This window comes from Vidua macroura, chromosome 16 (genome assembly GCF_024509145.1).
Source record: "Vidua macroura isolate BioBank_ID:100142 chromosome 16, ASM2450914v1, whole genome shotgun sequence".
In the NCBI taxonomy this organism is placed as follows: domain Eukaryota; kingdom Metazoa; phylum Chordata; class Aves; order Passeriformes; family Viduidae; genus Vidua; species Vidua macroura.
The window spans coordinates 3,907,100-3,931,393 of record NC_071586.1 but is presented as its reverse complement, the minus strand read 5'-3'; the positions used below and the strand labels follow the sequence as shown (position 1 = coordinate 3,931,393).

The 24,294-nt window shown below is 43.0% G+C and overlaps 1 protein-coding gene across 2 annotated transcripts in view; it reads right to left on the bottom strand.

Moving 5' to 3' along the window:
* RBFOX1 (RNA binding fox-1 homolog 1) overlaps positions 1-24,294 on the bottom strand; it is a 1,011,377-nt gene that overhangs the window by 781,099 nt on the left and 205,984 nt on the right. The window contains exon 1 of one of the 2 annotated variants that reach the window (XM_053991709.1): positions 7,756-7,860. The exons of the other annotated variant lie outside the window; for it this stretch is intronic. Within the exon in view, the coding sequence (XP_053847684.1) occupies positions 7,756-7,758 (3 nt within the window). The 5' untranslated portion in view covers positions 7,759-7,860. Of the gene's footprint in view, positions 1-7,755; positions 7,861-24,294 lie in introns of those variants that run through there. 2 annotated transcript variants of the gene reach the window in all.

Below are 24,294 nucleotides of genomic sequence, written 5' to 3'. Positions count from 1 at the left end.
TATATGTATTTACTGTGCTCTTGTATTTTCCTAAATTTGATCACTTCAATTGCTTGTTTTAAAATGGTTTTAGATTACTCCTTTTCATTCCAGACCTGGTTCTCAGAGATGGGATCGTGACCTCACTGTCCTTTACAGCTGCCCCATAGTCCTGCAAAACCCTTTACACCATAGCACCAAAACTTCACTGTGACACACTCTGGATTCATTAGAGCAGAAAAGCACCTTACATTTAGAACACAATAAAGTATTTAGGTTCCCACATAGCCAAGTTTGTACATAATGAGATTTCAAGCGACGCTTGAGTCCTTTTTAAAATCCACTCAGGTTCTGCCACACACACACATTTTGAAGAAGGCAGTTCTCTGGCTGTGCTGGAGCAGCAGTTTGAGTCCATTCAAAAGCAGGAACACAACCATGAGCACTGCAACAACGGGAAGGGGAAAATCTCTGCCTAACCACATTAAAAGGCAAACACATAAGGAGTGTTACCATCAAAAGTTGATTACAAACCCTCCTGCAGAGAAATGGCAGCTGCTGGAAAGAAAAAACCGCCCACAGTGCTTGAAGGTGCCAAACTACTTGACTGCATCATTCTGCCCCTTTCAAGCAATATGTCCCAAGCAGAAGTGATAAATAGGTGGCTCATTGGGTATGGCAGTTCCCAGAGTGAGGATGGAAGATCATACCAGCACCAAAACTGACTGATTTGGAGGCGTTTTACAGTGCGAGGAGCAAAAGACAGCTTTGGTATCAAAGAAGATGTGATTTTAGAGTAAGGCTTGTGCAGGAGGATCTGGCTGTGCCCTGTACCCCAGAGAGCTCCGTGCACCAGGGCACAGGTAAATCCCACCCTGCCCCACCTGACAGCTGGGCTTTAGGGCTGATTTCTCCCAGAGTGCCAAAGGATCCTTAATAACCAGCTACAGCCAAAACAGATTCAGCACCAAAACAAAGTGAAAGCAATGTTGTAAAATAGAAATAACGAAACAAAAATTCACATTAAAAACTCCCAAGTAATATCGGGGACTGAAAAACAAGAATGAATTAATCTGGTTAATTAATCTGGTTTTAAGCTGAGGACATTCACAGGGAAGCAAGTGTGTCAAACATTTAATAAGGCCAATTTGGGTATTTGGCAAGAGCCCAGCACTGGTCATGGCCAGGGCAAACCCGATGGGTCCCCCGTGGAGGCAGCTGCAGGCTAACACAGCATCACGATGGCAACGAGAGCAGGGCACCAGGAAGGGAGGGAGCCATTTGGAGAGTGTCCTAAATTAAGGAGTGGGAAAAGAGTCTAATATCACAGAAAGATCAGGAGGCTATCTAGATCCATTCATCTTCCTGCTGGGTCACTCTGTGTGGCTCAATTCAAACTGCACTCTGGGACTTCCTTAGCATTTTTATTGTTGCAGGCTCAAAATGGGGATCACCATGTGGTAGATGACATTTTAGGCAGCTTATCTTCGATGCTGCAGGAAAGGACATTTAGGTAACTACTTATAGACACAGTGCACTGCCTGCAGTGGAGTGACACTATTTTATTTTTTTTTTTCTTAATCCCGGAGTTTCACTGTAGAGTTTCCTTGTAACAGGAGAGAGTGTTTCATATTATTTCCTGAGATGCTGATCAGAGAGAACCACCCAGTAGCACAACTTGAAGCTGATGCTTCAGTGTCTTTTCCCACAGAAGTAGAAAGGCTGTAAGCTCTGCTCTGTGGTCAGAAACCACACAGGCTGTGCTGCATCCCAAGGGAAATGTTACAGAATTACACCCATTTGAAGACAAAAAGATTCTTCTGAAAGCAGGGTTTAATACTGTATTCTACAACTTCATACAGCCGTTGTTTACAGGTTCTTTATTGACAGTCAAAATCATTTGCTCAACAAAATATCTCTGTAATATTGCATAATCCTTAATTTAGGGATGAATGCTAACTACAAAAACAGGGAATAAACAGGGCAGACAAAGAGAGCAATATTGGCTCTAACAGAGACTACCAAGCCTTTTTCCTGGATCAGTGCCATTCCACTTTGTCTGATTTCTCTCTCCTCAAACCCTAAATTACCAGTCCTCTACAACATGTGAAAAAACTCAAACACCTAATGTCTATTTAACAAAACGTATTTAAAAGATAAAAGCAGAAACTCAAGAACTGGCCATCCAGATGAGCAGTAATGCTGATTCACCAGCCAAACCACTTTTGTGAGAGATGACTGCCATTAATCATTGAACAGACATAGAAAAGATAGGTTTTTTTCAAGACAACAAGACAATTACACAATGTTTTATTTTGAAATCCAGGGCCCTGGATTTGTTTGAGGTGCACAACAGACTGTGAGTTTGGTAAGACAACAGCATTACATGTGTAACTGTTTTCTACATATGTTTCTCATGTGTAAGCTGCAGCAAAGATAAAAAAGCTTTAAAACACCCGAAGGACAGACTACAGGGTGAGCCAAGTCCAAGGAAAGCAACTGCACCTTCCCTGGGCTTTCCCACCAGGGCAGCACACATGGATTTAGTGTTTTATCTCATGTGAACATGGGGTTCATTTCACCACAGAAAAACCTTTCTCCTTTCATAGAAGTACAACTGTCCAACACAACCACCCTTCCTTCCACCTGTACACAGGCACACAGGCCTTCTTCCACCTTCTCTACAACTGCTCCAACTACTGGAGTACTTTAATATGAAATAGTGGCTCTTCCTTGTTTAAACACTCTCCTATATTTCCTACCCACATTTTCACACACTCACACCTTCAAAGCAATACACTTTTAGAGTTGGAAGTTTCTACATCAAGTCTGAGTTTCCCCGAATTTCTCAAAAGAAAAAAAAAAATACTTTCAGGCCAGCTTCTTACTGCTCTGATCATAGAATGTTTGCTCCCAACTAATACAGAAACTGAACTCAGTGACAATAAAATCTTTACAAAACTTATGGAACCAGCAGCCAGGACAGCAAACTGTTATGGGTGTCCTCATCAAGAAAATTGCTCAGCACACATTCATATTTTATTTGATTCTAGAAAAAAATGCAGTGGAACAGTGATGAATAAATGCCCCAAAGTAAAGAAAACGTTTGAATCCCAACTATCATTGTACCAGACTCAAATCAAAGAAGTACAAAACACACAGAAAGCTGAGAGGCACTAACTCCCCACTTGGGCTATTCCCTTAAGAGTTGGACTTGATCCTTGTGCGTCCCTTCCAACCCAGAATATTCTGTGGGTGTGATTCTGTGCAACTACAGCTCTCACTACCATTGCTTTAACACTGAGGAGCCTAAAGACAGCAATTGCTTGGGATGTATTGCAGGCTGTATCATTGAAATTCATGTTTTTAGCACTGTAACCTCTCCTTGCTGTATCCTAAACTTTCCTGGCCAAGGGCTGTGCACCGGAGGGCTGAAGCCAAGTGTGTTGCAAACAGAAATCTGTGCATTGGTAGTGTTTGACACGCTGGTCCCAGGCAGCTGCACCTGGCCCTGCAGCCAGCCCCGTGCTGTTTATCTTCAAGTGATTTAGTTCTGCATGTTTGCCCTTTCACACAGCCAAGCTTTCAGCTCACCCTGCTGTAACTGTGCTCCCTCACACCTTCCCAGCTGAAGCACAGGCAATTATTTTATTGGATCTCAGTTTGCTCACACTAACTGCGTTGTGTTGCTTCTGCACAGCCTCCCTGGCTGCCTGCAGCCACACACTCCCAGTTGTGGCACAGCACTTCCCACTCCTGGGAGTTATGTGAATGTTAGGGCACTGAGTGGCACAGGCAGGTCCTGAGGCATCTGTCAGTGTAAACTCATATTTACTGCGTTCCTTTCAGCCATCAGCACAGGAACATCTTGCTGTTTGGGAACACGGGATTTTGGAGCTGCCTCCACAGTTGCAAAATGTTCAGGAGTTTTTAACTGGCTTGAACAAAACAGTCACAGAGCTTCAGTCTAATGTTAACCAACTTCTGAAAGAGACATCCTTACAAAATACCAAACAGCTTCTTTCCCTTTGAAATGAGCCAAACCAATACCTCACAAAATACCTTGGATTTTGGAATATTCCCTAAATATTCTTCCTTCTGGATCTTTGCAAAGCACAAAATCTTGAGCAGAAGAATAGACATTAAACTACACCTACTTTGCAGAAAATAGCATTTCAGCCTATTTTTGGCCCTTGATGCTGCTTGCTGGCCAGCTGTGGCTCATCCTGTGAATCCAACACGACCACCCCTTCCTGCTCTACAGAATTACACAAACTCCAGCATCCCAGAAGGGATTTTCCAGCTCCTTTCAGTTTGCATACTATTTTTATTGCATCAACTTGAAGGACACAAAATGATCTAATTTGCAATAAGTTGTCATTTCTAGCACAGTAAATTTTAGCGAAATAATAGTTAGGAAGGGAACATGTAATAAATACTGAAGAGCATCATAAGCAGCTTTTAATAATTAAAGCAGACATTCAGAATAGGCGATACAAACACTATCTACTAATAACATCTGCAAGAATGCACAACATAAAGTGTCAGAGATGGCATTAAACTCCCCAGAATGAGGACTTGCACTACAAAATAATCATGGGCACTGGAAAACTACTCATAAGAAAGTGCAACTAAGCAAAGAATCCAAAACATAGAAGAAGTAAAAAATGGCTTCTCATTAATGACCTGGGAGAAGTCAGAGAGAGGAGCTTTCTGCTCTCAGGAAATAGTACAGTAACAATTTTGCTCAATGGAGTCATCAGCAGTTCAGCTACAGATGTTTGTGATTTCACCCTATCAGGACCAGAAACAGTCAGGAGCCCTAATTAATGTTCTCTTTGCCACTCTTTTAAGCCCTGTCTGTTTTCTTGCTTCCTAACTCTTCAGTTTTGTTCACACTCTACTTTTTACAAGGCTGTGTGAGACAAGAGGATCCCTATCTCCCACATGAAATGGGAAGGAGTCAAGATCCAAGAATTAAGGGAGGGAGTTCTGACATGATAAAAAACCAGATTTTCAGCTACTATATATTCTCCCAGGCTGTACTATGATGTGTTATTCTTAATTACATCAGAATAATCTTTTTTAGACAACAATATGCTTAAGGCAGCCATACCTTCAATAGCTGTAAATAATATTTGTTCTTGTGGCCAGCACTTAGGAGCTCTGCCCTTTATGGTATATAATGCTTCTAGTTAGATTTAAAAATCAGATCATGCCATTTCAAACTACAAGGTGAAAAATTAGCAAAGGTGGTTTTTTTAACTCAGCCATTGTCTATTTCCAAACAGCTCAACCTCCCCCAGTGCAAGCAGACACTGAACAGCTCCTTGGTCCTGAACAAAGCTTACCTGTCTGCACAAAGAGAGAGCAAGGGTACTATTTCCTTTACATTCCTCCTAAAAACTGGGCAGAAACCTGGTAAATCCAGCATATTATATAGGGCTGGCAAAGAAGCAGTAGGTCTCCCACAAAGCAATGAAAAATATACTGAAAGAGACTGACTGGCCATAGCACAGGAAGGGTTTGCAGGGAACAAGATAAGATTCTTTAGAAAATAATAGGTAAGAGCATTACCAAGAAGAAAAAAAACTCATAGAAAAGACAGCAAAAGCAGGAAGAAATGTAAGAGGAGAATGGGAATACAAAAAGCACACGAAGTATGCCATCAGAGATGACAGAGGTACGAGCTTATCTTGCCTTGGGCAGGAACACGGAGACTGACAACAGGAGTGCCTGAGTCCCTCCTGGCCTTGCTGTTCCGTGTTTAACTTCAAGGGGGCTTTGAGCAGGGAGCAAGGAGACACTTCACACCCACCAGCACTGGTGGCCATGGCCTCAGGACATAACAATCCCCTCCTGTGCTGCAGCAGAGCCAGAAGGGATCATGCATGCAGTGTGCAGGCATCACTGGAACGATTCTCAGGGCTGGGAATTGCACCTTGCATGGATACCATTATGTGTGTATCCTGTGCTGGAAACGGAGCACATTATGCACAGGAACTCACAACCCCACTCTCTTCCTCCACACCTGGCTCCTGACAGTGTTTCTGTCAGTAAAGGGTAGCCTTTCATGAAAGCCAGAGCAGCATCCTCATCACGTCAAGGACACCAAGTACTTCAATTACAAGAACTATAAAATTCATCAACATACTGTGAATTTTATTCATTACATTTGTCAGCTCTATTACTGATACTCGGCTAAGTACTAATAGAAAAAAGAAATATAGTCTTGACATTAGAAATACAGATTTCATTTCAGCAAATGCTGGATCCTTTGTCTAATGTATTTACCAGAAGAATAAACTGTAAATGAGTCTTGGGAAGCCAAGCCTTCAAAGCCTGCATAAGATAGCAAGTAGATCTCGACTATAATCAGAATTCCTACATAAAAATAGCTTCCTCAAAATCCTGTAATGCAAAACGTTCCAGTAAAAGTAAATAAAAATCAAATACCTGCTCTAAATCACTACCATAATCCTGATAATTGCAGCACGTGATATCAACCACTTTCCTGAAAACTAAATGATCTATTGGCATACATATTGAAAATTCACACAGCCCCACTACTCTTCCCCACAATACAACTCCTCAAGCAGCTATGCCTATTTGACTTCTAAAACTTAATTATTTGATTATGAGGGCTAGCTCTGTTTTAGACTGCAATTCATCCACCGTCATCAATCTCTACCACAGAGTTACAAAACCTTGCTTCTACTTTTACAGCCCGTGCATACAACTGTTTTCACACTTCCGAATGACAAATGAAACACACAGTATCTGTCTTAAGTATCACCGAGTCTAGAGAAGTGAAACAAGGTACTTGACATTCTTGGGACACCACCAGCAGCGTCTGCTGTGTTTTATGCTCCATCTCGCCTTAAATAAGCTGAATTTTATTTAAAGTGAAAAAAACAGTCAACGCTAAACTTACTTCAGAATGTAACATACTATACCACATTTGCAATTCACAGAGTAGATAAACAAAAGCTGCAGATTTGGACAAGATCTTTCACACTTCGCTGATGTGAATCACTCCAGTCAAACTTCAGACCACATTCGTTTCACCATCTGCGCGAACCATGTTGAGTTGGCAGCTCAGTGTCCAACAGCCGCATCACAGATTTTGGAAGCGCACGACGTGTGCCACTCTCACATCGCAAACCCATCTCCCAGGGCAGAGCCCTGCCCCTGCTGAGGAGCGGCATCCGAAAGGAGCTGCCTGCACCTCTAACACGGCTACAGTGTCACTCCACCTGCACCGAACAGGTATTAAGGCAACACCGATAGTTTTTTTTCCTGACAGAGGCATGCAGGAGAAAACTGTCTGATGAATCGCCAATAAAATCAGCAAACACCAAGGACTTACAGGCAGGTAGTTTCCCAGCAGTTAAATATCTGCACTCTTTTAACGAGCAACTCGGCAGAGCCCCGAATGCCCATGTTCCTCGCCGTTCCCTGCGTTTGGGAGCCACCTCCCGTGCCGCCGCTCTCCCCGCAGCCCCTCGCACGGCGCTTCGCAGGCGACAGCGGAGCCGGCGCGGTGCCCCCGACCCGCGGGCATCCTTCTGCTCCAGCACCGGAGCTGCCCGAGAGCCACCCCCGGCCGCGGGCACTCCGCGGGCGCGCATCCCTCCCCTCCCTCCTCCCGGGCTGCCCCGGGAACTTTGCGGCGGCGGGCCGGAGCGCACCTGCCGGGCTGCCCCGCGCACCTGCCGGGCTGCCCCGCGCCCCCCCGGCCCCGCTGCCCCCCGCGCGGCCGCGGCCCGAACTCACCATAAAGAGGCGAGCGGAGGCGAAGGGTCGCGGCGCTTCTCCCGCGCAGGGCGGGCGGCCCCGGCAGGCGAGTGGCAGCGGGACGCGGCTCCCGCCGCCGCCGCAGCCCCTTCCCGCGGGCAGCGCCGCCGCCCTCGCTCACCGCCGCATGCCGCGCCCCCCGCCGCCGCCCGGCTCCCCCCGGGCTCGCCGCTGCTCCGGCAGCGGGGCCCCCGCCCGGCCCGCCCGCGACCTCGGCGGGCGGCGGCGAGACCCCGGGGGCGGCCCCGCCGCGGCGGTGGGGGGAGAGCAGGGGGCGAGAGGCGGCTCCGCTCCGCTCCGCCCGGGCGCGGCCGGCGGGAGCCCCGCACCGGCCGGACACGGAGCTCGCCGGGGCGGAGGCGCTGCCGCTCGCCAGCCGGCGCGGAAAGTGGCTCGGCGGCGGGCGGGCGGAGGTGACCTTCAAGCCCGGCGGGGCGGGCTGGGGCGGGGAGGGGGAGAGCGGCGGGGGAGCCCCAGCGCCGGGGGAGGCGGCGGGGGCGGGATGCGGTGCGGCGGGACGGCGGCAGCGCGGCCCGGGGGGAGCGGGCCCGGGGGAGCGGCGCTCCCGGCTCCCGAGGCGCGGCCCCGCCCGGCGCTGGCGGCCGCGCGGCGGCGCCCGGGAACCCGCGGGGCCCGAGCGGGGCCCGTCCGCACCTGCGCCCGCTCCGGTGAAGGCTCCGCGGGGATGGCTCCGCGGGGATGGCTCCGCGGGGATGGCTCCGCGGGATGCCCGCGGCCGGGCGCTCCGCCGACCCGGAACCTTCCCGGGGCACCGGCGGCGCGGTCGCAACTTTGCATCCCCGGGGCTCGTCCCGGAGAGCTGCGCTCTCCCCCAGCCCCAGCGGGCAGCGCTGCTGCGGGAGGCGAACGCACACCAAAGCGGCACTGGGGGAACTGATTAAAACGATGCCCTTGGCGATCCCCAGCCATCTCTGCCTCGCTTCCTTCCTCGTGCCCAAAGGAACCCAAATCTTGCAAGAATTCTAATGCTCACCTAAAGAGAAGAGCATCGCAGCATTCCTAAAGGCATGAATTACTGTTAAATGAGGCTGACAGCAGCTATTGACGAGAAAGTTTGGGGGGAAAAAATAAATATCAAGACCTGTCAGAACACTGCCTTGTCCTTCTCAATACCTTAAGTATTAAGTCTGTAGTGATCAAACGTTTTTGTGCTGCTCGACCTTCAGCTACAATAAATTAATGCCCCTGAGACTTACTCCAACATGTAACTGGTATCAATTACAGACGGGGAGTGTGAGGATCAGACAGACGTGCTGCCTCCTCTGGGGTAGGAGTAGGGACTTGTTTTAAGCATCGAGATGGAAATGCAAAGCAGTTAACAACCAGGTGATAACGAGGAGGCAAGCTTTAAATCATAGGCGTGTGGTCCTTAAAAAAACTTTATATGAATAATCTCCCTATAAACTTTTTCATCTGTGCAGAAAATAAATACAGCCAAGTCTTCCTAAGTTGAAGATGTACAGAAGATGATGTACAGAAGTACCTCAAAAGCACATATCTGTATCCCTCTGCCTCTCCTGACAGATCTGGGGCTTGGCCTATTTCTGCTGCTATTTTAAGGCCCAAGGCGTGATCCTGGATCCCCGAAATACGTAACTTGGCAGAACTGCTCGGGAAGGTTCCTTTACCAAGGCACACCAGTTTAAGAAGCAGGATCATTTCGGACAGTAACTTCAGAATTTATCATTCCTCATTAAACATGAAGCAGTGTTCAATGGCTGGAAAATTTTACTCCACCTCGTTAAAATCTATCAGATTACTGAGAGATACAAAGTTACTCAATGATTCATTTTCAGGATCAAAACTCAAATTATCAAGTTATCCCAACAGATTCTCTCAAAATGTATGTCCCACTCTGTAGTCTGATCCCTATGAAGTTCATATAAAGATCCTTGGATGGATTTTAAATCCATCCTGTGGCTTTCCTTCATTTTTCTTTACAGCCTTCCAATTCACTCCAAAATCAACATAGAGAGGGCAATGGGAGGCTTATGTCCAACAAATGTAAATTTGGGGTCAAAATATTACACTGAAGTTCTGTAAATCACTAAAAGATTATTTTACAGTTATTTACTGATTACTCTGCAGTTCAGGATATTTAAATCCACATTTTCTAATCCCTCTATGAGAAAGTGATACTGGTAGAAGGTTAGCAAGTAGGAATGAGGCAACATTTCATCAGCTCTTCCTTAATTTGTATAGTTAGGCCCTCTAATAAAATAATTTTCAACACTTTGATTAAATATGACTGACTGCATTGATAGATTTGCCATATGGCCCAATACCTTCTGCTTTGTCAGCAGTTTTTAAAGACTGAACTAGTAAAAAAAAAAAAAAAAAAAAAAAAACACAACTGAAAAAGAAATGCCCATGAGAAAAATGTCCACCCTTTGATGACATAAGCTGATGTAGTATGAGGCAAACTTTCTTCCTGGTGAAATTGTTGCCATTAGGTTATTTAGGCTAAATGCTGGCTCACACAGAGGTGACCCCTGAGTGACTCCGAGGAGTCAGATTCTCCTCCCATACGCTCGATGACCGTGAAGCCCCAGGGTTATGAAACACAGCAAGAAAGGAAAGGCCATCCAGTGCCTTCTTCCCATGTGAAGGAGCCCTGAATTCCTTTCTCTTCTCCAAATATGTGACTTTCAGGGCAGCACTAATGCAAAGATTTTTAGGTATCTCAATGTCTTTCCAAACCTGACTTCTTTATCCTCTCACCTGTCTGTACAAAGCTGGCAGTCTCCAGAATGAAGAATTTAAAACTATTAAAATTATTTAAAATTATTTTAAACTTATTATTATTTCAAATTTATTATTATTTTAAATTATTTTAAACTATTAAAACTATTTAAAACTATTTTAATTTAAAATAATTTAAAATATTTTAAAACAATAAGCCGCCAGAGGTCACACAAATAAGCTAAATCAAAATCCTTCATGAAAGAACAAAAATCTCATGAACTAGACATAATAAAAAGTTTTCTTTAGGCTCTCGAGCATTTCTGTTGAGTAGTGAATACTCACTGGAGTGTTGAGAACTACTCACAGGATTAAAACTAAATCAGGTGCAGGTGTTGGTTACTTTGATCTGTGCTTGATTAGAGAATCAGGTGTGTGCTAAGTGACTGGATGAGAGCTTGTCTTTTGGAGTCTCAACACCTCCATACTCTCCTTTTGTACCAAGCCTGTCAAAAAGGTTCCCTTGGCTTGTTTTTCACATCTGTCTTCCCTTTGTTCCCCTCACATGAAAGAACCCTGAACTGCAAGTCAGATCTTTCTTAAAAGAGCTCCTTCATTCTCCAAACTTTGCTGTCTGTATGAATCAGAGGCTCCCAGCTGGGGTTAAAGTTCTGCTGGAAGAAATAACTTTGGATGAGAAGAAAGGAGCAGAGAGAGAAGCCAGCATCAGTCTCACGTGGCAGAGCAGAGACCAGCACCCAGATATTTTTCTGTTTTCTGTTCCAGAGCTCCAGCATTGCAATATTTCCTTTCCTAAACACTGTGAATCCAAATGTACCTGCCTGTGCATCTCTCCCACAGGAGCCACCTTCTGAAAGGCATCTTCCTATTTATTCACCTTTGGAATAAACAGAGCATTTAAAGCACTTGATAAAAAATAATCTTGATTCCACCCCAAAGTTATAATTGTGTAAAGCCACAACTCTCAGTCATTTCTGTAGGAAATGCTTGCAAAGAAAACACACAAACTTACGTATAATTGTCAAGTCACGCACTTCAAAAGTTCAGAAGGAGACACTTTCCAATTTAATGTAAATTGGATTCCAATTTAATGTAAATTATCCATGGCAAGAGAAAAAAAATAAAGGGCAAGTTGCAAATGGCTCCATTGAAATAAAATGCTTTAAAGAGATTCCTGGTCAGGGATTGAGTCTTAAAATATTTTTGAAAATTTCTTTTCTGAATAAAAGCCTATTTCATATTTTCTTAAATTTGGAAACCTTTTCCCTTTTATAGTGAAATATTTTCTGTATTTATTTCCAAATTTGGGAACTGGTGTGAGGTTGTTCTAACCAAGACATCTCAAGAACACAGATATGTAGTATATGGGAGAAGAATTGGAGGTGAAAGAGGATTTACTGCAGAAAATAATTGTTCTGAACAGCAGACTAAGTCAGTGCTCTAGATGCTGTATCAAAAGAAAAAAAAAATCAAGAGAAAAGGGGTAAAAAAATTATTTAAAGTCTTCAAATATAAAGCTTCTGTGGGAAGGTATAAATAGATATCTTCTGTAAGGAAGATAAAAATAGTACATATATATTTAATGCTTTAAAAATTCATATTGTATTTGCAGCAAAGAATATCTCCAACACATCCACTGTGATTTATTCCTTCTGGGGGAGGCTGCTCAGGCCATTACCAGTGGGAAGGGAACACAGAAACCATTTGCAGTAAAATTTGTGAGCTTCAGGACAAGTATTAGTGGTGGTGGCGGTGCCACAAACACTTGATAGATCGTCTTCAGAAAAAATCTGCATTGCTACAAAGCTTGGTAATGGTGCCTTGACAGCCCTTGGACACTGGCAGGAAGTGTAGCCTTAATGGTCTGGGGAAAGATGCTCTGTGGATTCTTGAAATTTGTGACAAAAAGGACCCACAAATATAAGGAGAGGAACACATCACCTTCAACACACAGGGAACATGAAAAAAAATATGTACCAGTCTGTACATGTGCTGTGCTGAGGGTGTAGGGGTTTAGTTTAACTTCAGATTTCTTAAATTCTTTTTAATTCTTGGCAATTAATAGTGTCTTGAGCACAGTTTTATGGAGGGTGTGTGGTATGGAGTGGATAAAGACATTGTGTGTGTATGTGTGGGGTTAGATTAATGAATCTGGTTAGATTGAATTGGTCATTTGCTTGGGCTTTGTGTATCAAATACTGGCATCTAAATAGTTTAATGCTTTCATCTCCATGACAGAAAAAAAGCGTTGCTACCTTTTTTGTTCATATAGTTCTACTCAGGAGAATAACTTTGGGATATTGGGCCCATACTTTAAAGTTATTATTACATTTAGGTTCCAGATTTCAGTCATACATAATCAAATGAACTACATTGTCCCAGAGATTTAACATTACTTAATTAGAAATTCACAGCTATTCAGTAGAATCTTTGAGTAGAAAGATAATACTTCTATTTTTAATGCCCTACAAGCAATAACTTCATGTGCTTGTATCTACATATCTATAAATTCAAGAGTTTCCCACTTATTTGCCTGTGATAAAATGTTAATCTCTATCTTTTCTCCAGGGAGTTGTAATTTTCCTCCCCCCTGACTTTGACTTATAGCATATGTACAATTTCTCTCAAAGAAACATCTTGAAGAAGCAACTGCATGCCCTGCTCCCTGGCATCTCCTGATTTTTATCCATCCACTTTATTTCCAGGTTATTTTGGGAGTGCTTTGGGATTGAAGGCCGCTCAGATGGGGCTGATGGCTCATTGCTTTCTCTGTGGTGAAAAGGTCAGGCTGCTCTAGGTGACCTTTCTGCTGGGAAAGCTGCAGGTCTGTGAGCTGCCTTTCTGCTGTCCCATGTGAAGGGATTGCTCTATGGATTCAGCATGATCAGGTCCTGTGCTTCCCTTGCTGTGGGAATTGGAAAACCAGAAACTTCCACAGACATTGAAGGGTTTGATCTGCAGCCTTGGGAGAAGCTTGGATTGGTGTTAAAATAAAATACACAGACATCAAGTAGAAAAACCATAAACATATGTTTCTATAGTTGTAAGTAAGAATATGCCTTTGGTAAGTGAAAAACTGCACTGATAAGATGGAGAAGGGTTTCTAATGTAGGGGTGTGGTTGTATAGAGTAAGCTGAGGGTTCAGAAGTTATAATAGAAGCTTTTGTGTGTATGTGTGATAGCAGCCCATTGGATAAAAGTGTCTGCAGTGCAGCAAAATTAAGTAAAGGAGATAGATCAGAAAAGCAAAATAAACTTTGTGGCAACTGTCCATTGGGTTAGAAAGTTCTATATTGCCTTGTAACAAAGAACTTGTGACTACTTTGAGCTATGGCCAGCTGCTTGCTCTCATAGATCTCACAGCCTCTGAGACTGATGTTTGCCTGAGCAATAAATCCTTCTTAGCCCAAAATTAATCCCATCTCTTCATTAACAGCAGCAATAATAATACCTTGCTGTTTTCATTTCCATTTCCATTTAGGCAGAGCTCTGGAAGTGTTGAAAGGAATTGTTGGAAGCAATGACATCAGGCTTTTCTCCTTTGTGGCTGGGACAGCTGCTACTGAAATACCCAGGGCAGGACTCTGGGTGATTTTAGCCCAGTGCCATCCCCAGCTGCCTCCTGAGGATGCCACCAGCCCCTTCCCCTTTCTCTTCAGCTCTCCCTGTGCAGGACAACAGTCCTGGATTCCCTTGACAAAGAGCTACCAGACCCTTAGCTGTGAGCTCAGAGCCTGAGGAATTCCACGGGGGCCAGCAGGGAGCAGGCAGCTCTTGGGAGCAGCTGTGCTTTTAAAGGAAATAAAAAAAACAGGGACTTTGCAGTTCTTGTCATAAATATGGGAGCCATGAGGGAGCAGAGGGAGTCATCTGCTCAGTGATGGTCCCTGTAGGAGCTGGAAGGTCCAGTTAAGCAATTCCAGAAGACATTCAGGGTCTGTTTGGTGCTGAGAAATGTCATTAATCCTTACATTGCCACAGCAGGATTCAGAGCAACTGAACAACTGACAATTTTTATGGTTTCTCCAAATGCAACTTTTTTTGATCGTGCCACAATTAATAAAATATTTCATGGAGAATCATTTGTACAGGTTTGGAAGTACTTTTTCCATACCTGCAGACTTTGTAGTTTACTCTTTCTAGAGCTGTCTGATCACACTGGCACCTGTGACACCCTCAAAATGTGCTAACATTAGCACCACAACCTCGGACTTTTCACCCTAAATTTGAGGAACTCATTGACTGACATCTGCATTTACATTATACACAATTTAAAATTCCTTTTTGCAGTGTTAATTGAAATACTGGAAGACAGAATTTGAGAAAAACCTTTAGTGAAGACTACTTGATTCTCAATCCCCTGAACTGAGTTTCTAGCAAGTCTTTGTAGTTCATTAGCTACTGGATTATGGAATTATCATCTGCCCCTCAGCCTAACAGCACTTGGAATTAGTCCAGAACTGAAGACCCCAAATCCTGGGGTAGACTAACATAATTGAGAAGTACTTGCCTAACATCACACGTGATTCTATGTTTGCAGGAGAGAAAGGATTTAAAACAGGGCCATCGACAACAAATACCAGGGAAGCTACTGGTTAGCAAAGAAAAAGAAAAATAAATTCCCTGAAAATAATGAAATATTTTCCAAACCTTTTATTTGTGAATCCATATTGCTGTAGATAAAGAATCAAGCTGGCAAGTGGTCCATTAGAAATAAGGGAGAGGAAAAAACCCACAGAGGTGTATTCACTCACTTTTAAGGTTAGAAACTCCCAGAAAATTCAAGAACTGCAAAAATCAGATCTGCCAAAATCTCTGACTTTTGGATTTAAACTACAGTTACAGAAACAGGTAATTTCTTTCTAGTATTTTTATCAGTAATGTATTCACATCTCTGCTCTCATATGTGGAATATATATTAGATTCATAAAAATGAATTGAAATTTACTATTTCCTGGATTATCTTATTCCAGTTAAACCTTGATTCATAAGGCAATTGCTGAAGATAAATAGAACTTCATGAATTGTTCATACACTGCACAAATTCACAAGTTAGAGATGAAAAATGTAAGCCACACAACCCTTCATCTGTAGGCCACAAATTTGAGTCCAGGTTTGAGATCAGCAGTGACCAAGATCCATTTTCATCTTATCACCTGAAGGCTTTCTGGTACCATTTGTGAACTCAGTCTGTTCCCTCAGCTCCATCTCTGCAGGATAAGTGGCCACATAAATAATTCACTGGAACTTGTCAGAAACAAGAAGTTGTGAAATGTAAAGTCCCCTCCATCCATCCATCCATCCAGCTGTGTAAGCAGCACAGGAGCTAATTTTCTAACCTTTCACTAAGCTGTGCATGGAACTAGACACAGAGGAGCTCTTGCACATTTTTAATAAACCAAAGCTCCTCAAATATCAATTCTTTCTAATAATACGTTCCCTAGAAATACCACTTGTGAGGTTTGTCTGCTCTTTATTGCAGAAAAACTTCTCACAGGGACCTTTGGCTACACACCTGTAACAAAAAATAGCTTTTCCTTAACTGAATAATGTTGATGTTCTGTTGTCCAGGGGGAATACATCAGAGTCAGACTTACCTGAAAGAAAGCACAGAGGGGGCAGGGGGGACATGGCACCACTTATTTTGGTGTTTTCGTGGTTTTTTGCAGTGTGGGTTAGATTATAATGGGATTTTTAACATCATTTGGAACCTTAAACCTTTTTTAATTTGCATGAGAGAGAAAACATGAGGACCATCCCCACCTTTGTCTTGGCAGCACTCTGGCCACGTCTCCTAGGAGAACATGGAATAACAGAACTGTGGAGTGGTTTGGGTTGGAAGGGACTTTAACACCATCACATCCCATGGGCAGGGACACCTTCCATAGGCCAGGCTGCTCAGAGCCCCATCCAACCTGGCCTTGGAACACTGAAAAACGTAAGAGAGCCACTTGATCTGCAGCACTTTGGGTCTGATGACTTCCAGCCCATGATGTGGTGAACGCCGGCTCCTCTGCAGTGGTGGCTGAGACAAAGGGATGCTGAAGGCCACAAATGCTTCACTGAGTTTGTACTAAAATGGATAGTCACTGGGTTTATTTCTGCAACTACAGCTACAAAACTAGAGTTTTAAATAAAGCAGGTTTTTACAAGGTTTAATGGTAATTTAAATATTTTGCCCTTACATAATGTGTTAGAAGAACTTTTCTAAGAAAGTGACTGAAAGTAGGCATTTATTATTTTCTTGTTCTACCCTCACACTGAGACCTTAATCAAGCAGATGTAGGATTTGTACTTATGGACCAGCTTGCACCTGCACAGGAAACCATGTCCTGTGCCCTCCATTTATCCCCATTCACTGCACTAGGTCATGGGTTTAGAAATTATAAATTACAACAGATTTCTCTTCTACTGCTGTGAAAATTTAGCCTCCAGGTAGCCACTGGTAACCCCCAGGCTGTCCAGATGCAGACAAGTGTGGAAGTAATCTGAGAATCATCCCTGTGCCAAAGGTTTTAATTAAAAAAAAAACAAACAAACAAACAACAAGGAGCACTCCTTAAGACACTTGTGCCTACAAAAAGAGTCAGCAAACCAACTACAATGGCAGGAAAAGTTATACAGCCCTGGCTATTCCAGCTGTAGCTGCCTTACTAAAGGCACTGCTTTTTGGGGAAGAATTGTGTTGAAATGATGAGCCAAAAGTGACAATAGTCATCCTGCAGCAACATCACAAGAGACATGCAAAAGTGCTTCTAACATGTATCCACAGCCAGCCAATGACTACAGGAAATATCACATCAATACACAGATCAAGCTGATGCTTAAGATGGCTTTCCAAACCACCTTTGTCAATTGCCCTTCTGCACATAAGGGCCTCATGTTAATTGCTTTAAATATTGTAAGGGATTAAGCAATTACGGGGTTTTATAGAATAGAGTCAATAAAAAAAATACTCTCTTTTCAAGTCTACTACATGAACTTAATTATGAGATAAAGTGTTAATGGTCCTGTAGTACTTTTACACTGTGAACAAGGCAGATGTACAGGCTGGCCAGGCCTGTGATAACAGGAATTTCAGTGGGACTTCAAATGGGCACCTGCTGCTGAATAAAACCCCTCAGGTTACAAGTCATTCCCTGAGGAAATGAGTTTTTCAAGCTGGCATAGCAGTAAGAGCCAAAGGGCTTGATCCTTTTCAGAATGAGAGGTAGGACCCTAAACCACTTCAGAATTCTACAGGCTTTGTACAAAACTCACTTGATTAATCTCTAGCAGACTCTGGAAGGTTGTGACTAACTGTGAGGGGCCACTACTAATTTTGGTTATTAACCTCATTTGATAGAAAGATAATCTGTTTCTCCATTAATGTTAATCCCTTTAAAATATTTCTAGTGCTTCTCCCATTAATCCATGCCCTTTATTTGATTGCAGGGGGACTAATTGCAGAGTAAGATAATGGTTTGGATGAGTATGTCTGGCAAAAAAAAAAAAAAAAAAAAAAAAGAAAAGAAAAAAAGAACTTATCTTTAAAAAGAAGATTTTCTTGAGAGAGGAGCATTTCAAAACTTTTATGTTTCCTAGACCTGGAAAGGGGTGGGCTATGTAGGGATTCCTAGGTAAAAGTCTCCAGAAGCATATAAAACTAGAGTTTGTGGTGTATTCTTACAGCAAACACATTTAAAATCCTTCAGCACTATTCAAATAAAACCAAAACTTGATGGGTCAAGAACATTTCCCTTGTGGCTGCTGAGAAATAAGAGTCAGTAACATGAATTCTGCTCCCTTCTTTGTTCAGTACTGAACAGAATGGAAATGGGAAACCTGCATTTCCTGGGATTTGGTGAATCTGGGGACATGGTGGGGTAAATATTTAGCTCAGCTAATAAAACAGATGTAACAGTCTGGACCTGGTGCCAACAGTAACAAAGACCTTGTGCAAGGGCCATTGGTTTCAGCAGCATTTTGGGAGTTGGTGTCAGCTTCATTTTAAACCCAGCAACAGAACCATCGATTTCATTAGGCAGGAAACCATGAAAAACACACAGAAATTGATTTGGGATGTGGAACGTACAAATTTGGGAAATTGACTTTGGGATGTGGAAAATACAAATTTGGGAAATTGACTTTGGGAGGTAGAAAATACAAATTTTGATGCGATTCCCCCCTGAATTTCTCATTCACACTCTCTTTACCACTGCCATATGAGTAGCTATATTTAGATTCCCATGTTAACACAAAAACCTGGAAGACTTCCTGTACCTATGAACTGCTTCCTCAACATGCAGGAGATCATGTCAGAAACCTTCATGAGGGTATTCTCAGGCCTTGGCAGAGCTGGGAAGGTCAGGCTCAAGGCCAGTGCTCCATGCCTGATGTAGTTTTTTCCCAAAGGGACTGCACAGAGCACACAGAATACAAGGCAGAGGATCCCTGTTTTATATAAGCTGTTTCTAAGCCTTAATTTGGCATAAATGCCTGAGTAAAGTGAATGGGGAAGAGCAAACATGCCCCAAAATCTTTCCTAATGACCTCTCCTGACAGATGCCACCCCAGCTCCCAGAACCACATAAAATAAATCCAGCACAGCAGTGAATCCTGGTAGGAAAGAGTTTGTGGGCTGGTAACATTTTTGATGTAAATTGTGCAAATTTAGCTTAGGTGAAGTCATTCTTTATTGAGAATTGCATGATGTGCAGCATCCCCCAGGTTCATCACCAGAGTTGCACATTTGCTGTCACTCACTGAATGAACAGCCCCCCTTTGCATTCCTGCATTTATCTGTGGCCCACAGCTCTCACTGACCCTGGCCCTTTTCCCTCTTTCTGAGCTGACCATGGCTCCCAAAGTGTTTTGGAGAATATTGTGTCTCGATTCTGTGCTCAGGATACTGAATCTGTGTTTCAAAGAGACATTTGCCCATGCACCAACAAAGTAAAATGAATTCCACAACAAGCAGCCTCTGCACATTAGATTTACGAATCTATGCAGATTCTCCAGAGAGGCATAATTCTTCCACAACACTGAAAAAATCCTCCCCCCTTACCCTTTTCTTGAGCTTTTAATTATAAAAGATTTAAATATAAAATTATTTCATTCAACCTCTTTCTTTTATCTACACCTATCCCCATTTCTCAATTTCATAACAGCAGCTTTATTCCCTTGTATTTTACTCTATTTTACATCTTTCTTTTCACCAAGCCACCTCTTATGAATTGTGTGCCAGGAGTGAAAGCTCCACCCTTTTCTGCATCCCTGAAAGTCCAGGAAGTTTTGAAGAGGCTTCGTGATTTATGTCTTTTCATGGAGCATTCCACGATTCCTCCTGCAAAGTGTCAGGAGATAATGAGGTGATGAAGAGTTTGTGCAAGGGGATGTGAAAGGCCATGTGTCAGACATCATACTCCAGTTGTCCACCCACAAGTCCCCTTTGGGTTCCCTTTTTCCAAACCAGTCCAAGGTCTCCAACTAAAGGATCACAGCTGGAGAAGACTGGAGAAGACTGGACTTTACCTGAGAAACTTTGGTGTGAATAATGTGTTTACATTATTTTTGTTATCTTTAGTAGATATTGTTCATTTCTACCATGGAAAATATTGAAATCTCGTGAACCTCACAATTTCCATCATATTGTTTTCATGAACTTTTCCAAACAAAGCTCACAAGTCCCATGAACCATCTAAAGTGAATTATTGTGCCTAATGAGGCCCTCACAGGCCTTTGGGGAAGAAGAGGAACTCAAGGAACCCACAGAACTTTTCCATAATACCCACCAGGGCCTCACCCAGGTACGTTCAAGGCACCAGCAGCTTGGGCAGCAGGCTCAGCTCTGAGCTGTGGTGGGGCTGAATGGAGCCAGTTCTGGGCGTATTCCACAGCCTTTCCACAGCAGCAGACTGAAAACCACCTTCAGTGGGTCAAATGGACAAACAATAAAACTCCTTCAGAGATTCAGCAATGCACAAGAGGGATTTGCTGTCCTAAATCAAAAGGAGACTTATGTGTAAAATTCAATTTCTGTATTTACTTCTTTGACAGTTTTTTTAGAAAGCAATTGACTAGTCATTTGGAAACTGGCAACTGCAAACTTAGGAAACATTGAAGTATTAAAAACTACTATTAAACAGTTTTAAATGATCATTACCTGGAAATAGATGAAAAATGCCCAATTATAACTGAAACTCATTCCTAATATACTGTTATTTGCCATCATCTTTGCTTCATGAAATCTGATTCCAATCTGAGAAGATTCTGCCTCGTTGTACTGCCAGGGCAGACCAAATTTCTTGCAGCCATGACTGTGCCCTCACAGGCAGTTTTTAATTTCATCACACTGTCAGAGAATTCCTATCATATTTATACAGCTGCAGAAAAATCAACCCAGAACAGTTCTGAAAAACCTTCAAGCCGTAAACTTTCTAAAATAATGAAAAAATGATCACATTATCACATTATTAAAATACATATACTTACATCTGCTCACTAATAGTTTACAATTTTACTAAGGTTTGCATTCATGAGCAAAACTGCTATGAATTCCAAAGGAATTTACAATTATTTTACCACAGCCTGTTAATAATAGAAAGACTATTCTTTGAAAGTAATAGAGCAGAAAAATAAGGCTAGATCTTGTCTCAGGTCATATAAACCATCATTTAAAGACTATCAGTGTGTTGTGGTTGTTAGAGGCAGTGACACAAAACTAATTTATGGTGACCAGGCAGAAGGCATCCAGCTGGAGAAATCCTCCCCAATAATCAATGACAAAAGAGTCACCTCAGCCGAGTGTGCCCTGCAAACCAAGGCAGGAGCAGCACTCGCTGCTTCCCCCACTGATTCCCTGCCAAAGGGAAAGGTTGGAGCAACTAATTAAGCCTGAAATGATGTAGCATCATCGGATATTTGCCCCTGCTGCAAGTGCTTCTGATCCAAAGGTAATGGATACATCTGAGGAAAGCTCTTTGAGGAGCTGTTTACCAAAAATGAAAGCAGAGCCCACAGCAGCTCAGAGATCCCCCTCTGGTGCTCAGCTCTTGGGATGATCTGCTGCTGCTCAGCTCAGGAAAAGCAGGCTGGCACCAGGAAAAGCAGGAAAACCTGTCCTGCAATGTCGCTATTGGACACGAAATGAGTACACAGAAGCTTGGTGAGTTCAAGAGAGAAAAAGACCTAATTTTATTTCTGACCTTGGAATATATAGAATTCCAAAAGTGACTGTGGATTGGAGGATGAAACCTCCTCTCCAACCACACCAGTCAAACCAACAGTCCATCAATTCTCTCCTCCCACAAAGAAGAATGCAAAACAATCATTATTTACATGAACAGTGTGTGAGAACTCCAGTAGAAATATGTAAACATTATCAGAAGGCTAAAGAAGTTTTATGAGAACTTTAAAACTTTCAAAAGAACTATAAAAGAAAACTTAACACTTCTAAAAATCAGGGCAACACTGCAACACTGGTACCAAAATTTCACCTCTATTTCAGTGTCTCAGGACTGCTAAAATGTGCTGCACACAGAGAGTCTTTGCAACACGGTTCCAGCCTGTCTTTACATTGTTCCTGGCCTCCACTTTCATGCCATGATCCCACAAGGAGGTTTCTAAAATACAACTCAAATGAACAATACAATAGGAAAACTCACAGGAAAATGAGCTGAGAGAGAACCATGGAGTGGTTTGGGTGGAAAAGGACCTTAAAGCTCATCTCATTCCACCCCCTGCCGTGGGCAGGGACACCTTTCACTGCCCCAGGTGTCCAGCCTGGCCTTGGACACTGCCAGGGATCCAGGGGCAGCCACAGCTCCTCTGGGCACCCTGTGCCAGGGCTGCCCACCCTCCCAGGAAGGCAAAGCCCAGTGGTCAAGGCCACCCAAATTCCATTTCTGTAGAGGCAATTGCCCTTTGTTACACACAAACTCTCCAAGGGGTGGGAAGCCTTTAGGGGAAGGAGAAAAATAAAATTACGTTTTCTCTGAAAGCCTGCACTGTGTTTGAGAGTTCCAAGAAATGAGAGATATCAAAATTCCTGTTCCCTGTAGGTGCTTGGGTTTGTGTAGGTAGCCAGCCCAGGCAGACTGGGTTGTTCAGAGAGCAAGAGGTGAGATGAGGAACCATCTCCTTGAGCTTCATCCTAACAAATGGAAATGCTCAAACAAAGACTTGCTTTTGTGGGGTTTGTTTGTTTGGGGGTTCTTTGTCGTGTTTGTTTCTTTGTTTTTGGAGTGTTTTGGGGTTTTTTTTTGTTTTGTTTTTTTTTAAGAAACAACTTCTGTGGCTGTCACAAAATCTCATGGTTTCCATCCACAGGGCTTAGAGTGCAGCAAGGGCACAAGTCTGCCCCAGGAGCCACAGACACTGGCAGCAGCTGCAGTTTGCCCAGCAGCAGCCACAGCTGCGGGGGCACCACGCAGGTCACTGCTTTCTCCAGTCCTTGCCACCTCACCCTTCAACACTGATTCCTGGGTCACACATGAGAAATTCACCACTAATTCTGGTTTAATACTGAACAAGTTTTGGTTGGCACCGTTACACAAAGGAATTAAATATTTTCACCGGGAGAAAAAAAATATATTAAAAACACAAATTGAACAAAGGCTGCAGGGGAAGTATGAGGCACTAACCCCTACAGTAATCCTATGGCTTCTGTCCTGTTCCCACTGATAAATTTATTACAAATGTGTAGGCATGAACTGCAGCAGAAAATTTCATGCTTATATTGATGAGATTAATGGACTATTATCTCATTTCCAAGATGACTTAGAATTGATTTTATGGCTCCTTTCCTCTCACGGGTTTCAAGCACTGATTAAAGAAAGGCCTTGGCTATAAAACCAGTGCCTGAACTTTGCCAGGTTTGAACTGTGTTTTCATACAGGCTTTCTTGTTGGAAGCACAGTCACATCTAAAGAAAACATTTGTAAGAGCAAAAACCACATTTCTGTAGTATTCTGCCTTTTTTTTCTTTTTCTTTGGCACCAATATGCTAATAAAAACCACATTTCTGTAGCATTCTGCCTTTTTTTTTCTTTTTCTTTGGCAGCAATATGCTCTGGGGAGTGCAGCAGCAAGGAGCCTGGTGCTGAGGCTGTATGCCAGCAGTGCACGATGCCAGTGGTGCTTTCACTGGGGGTTTCAGGGTAAGGGGCTTTCATGGTGTTTTCCTCAAAGCCAGCACCAGCACCAACCCCACAAGAGAGAAAACACTCTATACTGACTAGAAATAACACTCTGCACACTCTGTACTGACTAGAAATAACACTCATATGGCAGCAGCAAAGCAGAGAGCCTGGACTTGGGATCTGTAGGTATAATTGTGCTGCTTGGTAAGTAAATAAATAGAAAAAATGCCAGCTGTGTTACTCTATGTGCCTGCACAGCCATGAACCACAGCCTGTGCTCACCGTGCACACACAGCTTGGAGATTCCTGCTGCCTTTGGGAGCTCTCTTTGTCTGTGGCTAGAGTTATAAAATGGTGCACAGCTCCACTGATTACAACTGGAACAAATGTTTTGCTGACTATTTTAATCCAGAAATACTAGTATATCATTGCTAGCTGATAGAGAAGCAGAGTGAAATGTAAATGTACAATAGAACTACATTCCCAATGTGACAGTAAAGAAAATCACTTAATATCCATCTGGTCCTATCACATATTTGGCCAAATATAGCCCTTTCTATAGTACATTTTTTTAAATTTACTTTCTGTTACACAGACATACTAGAAATGCTTATAAACATGTTCCCTTTTCTATTTCTCAGCATACAACCACAACTAGTTTTAAAAGTAATT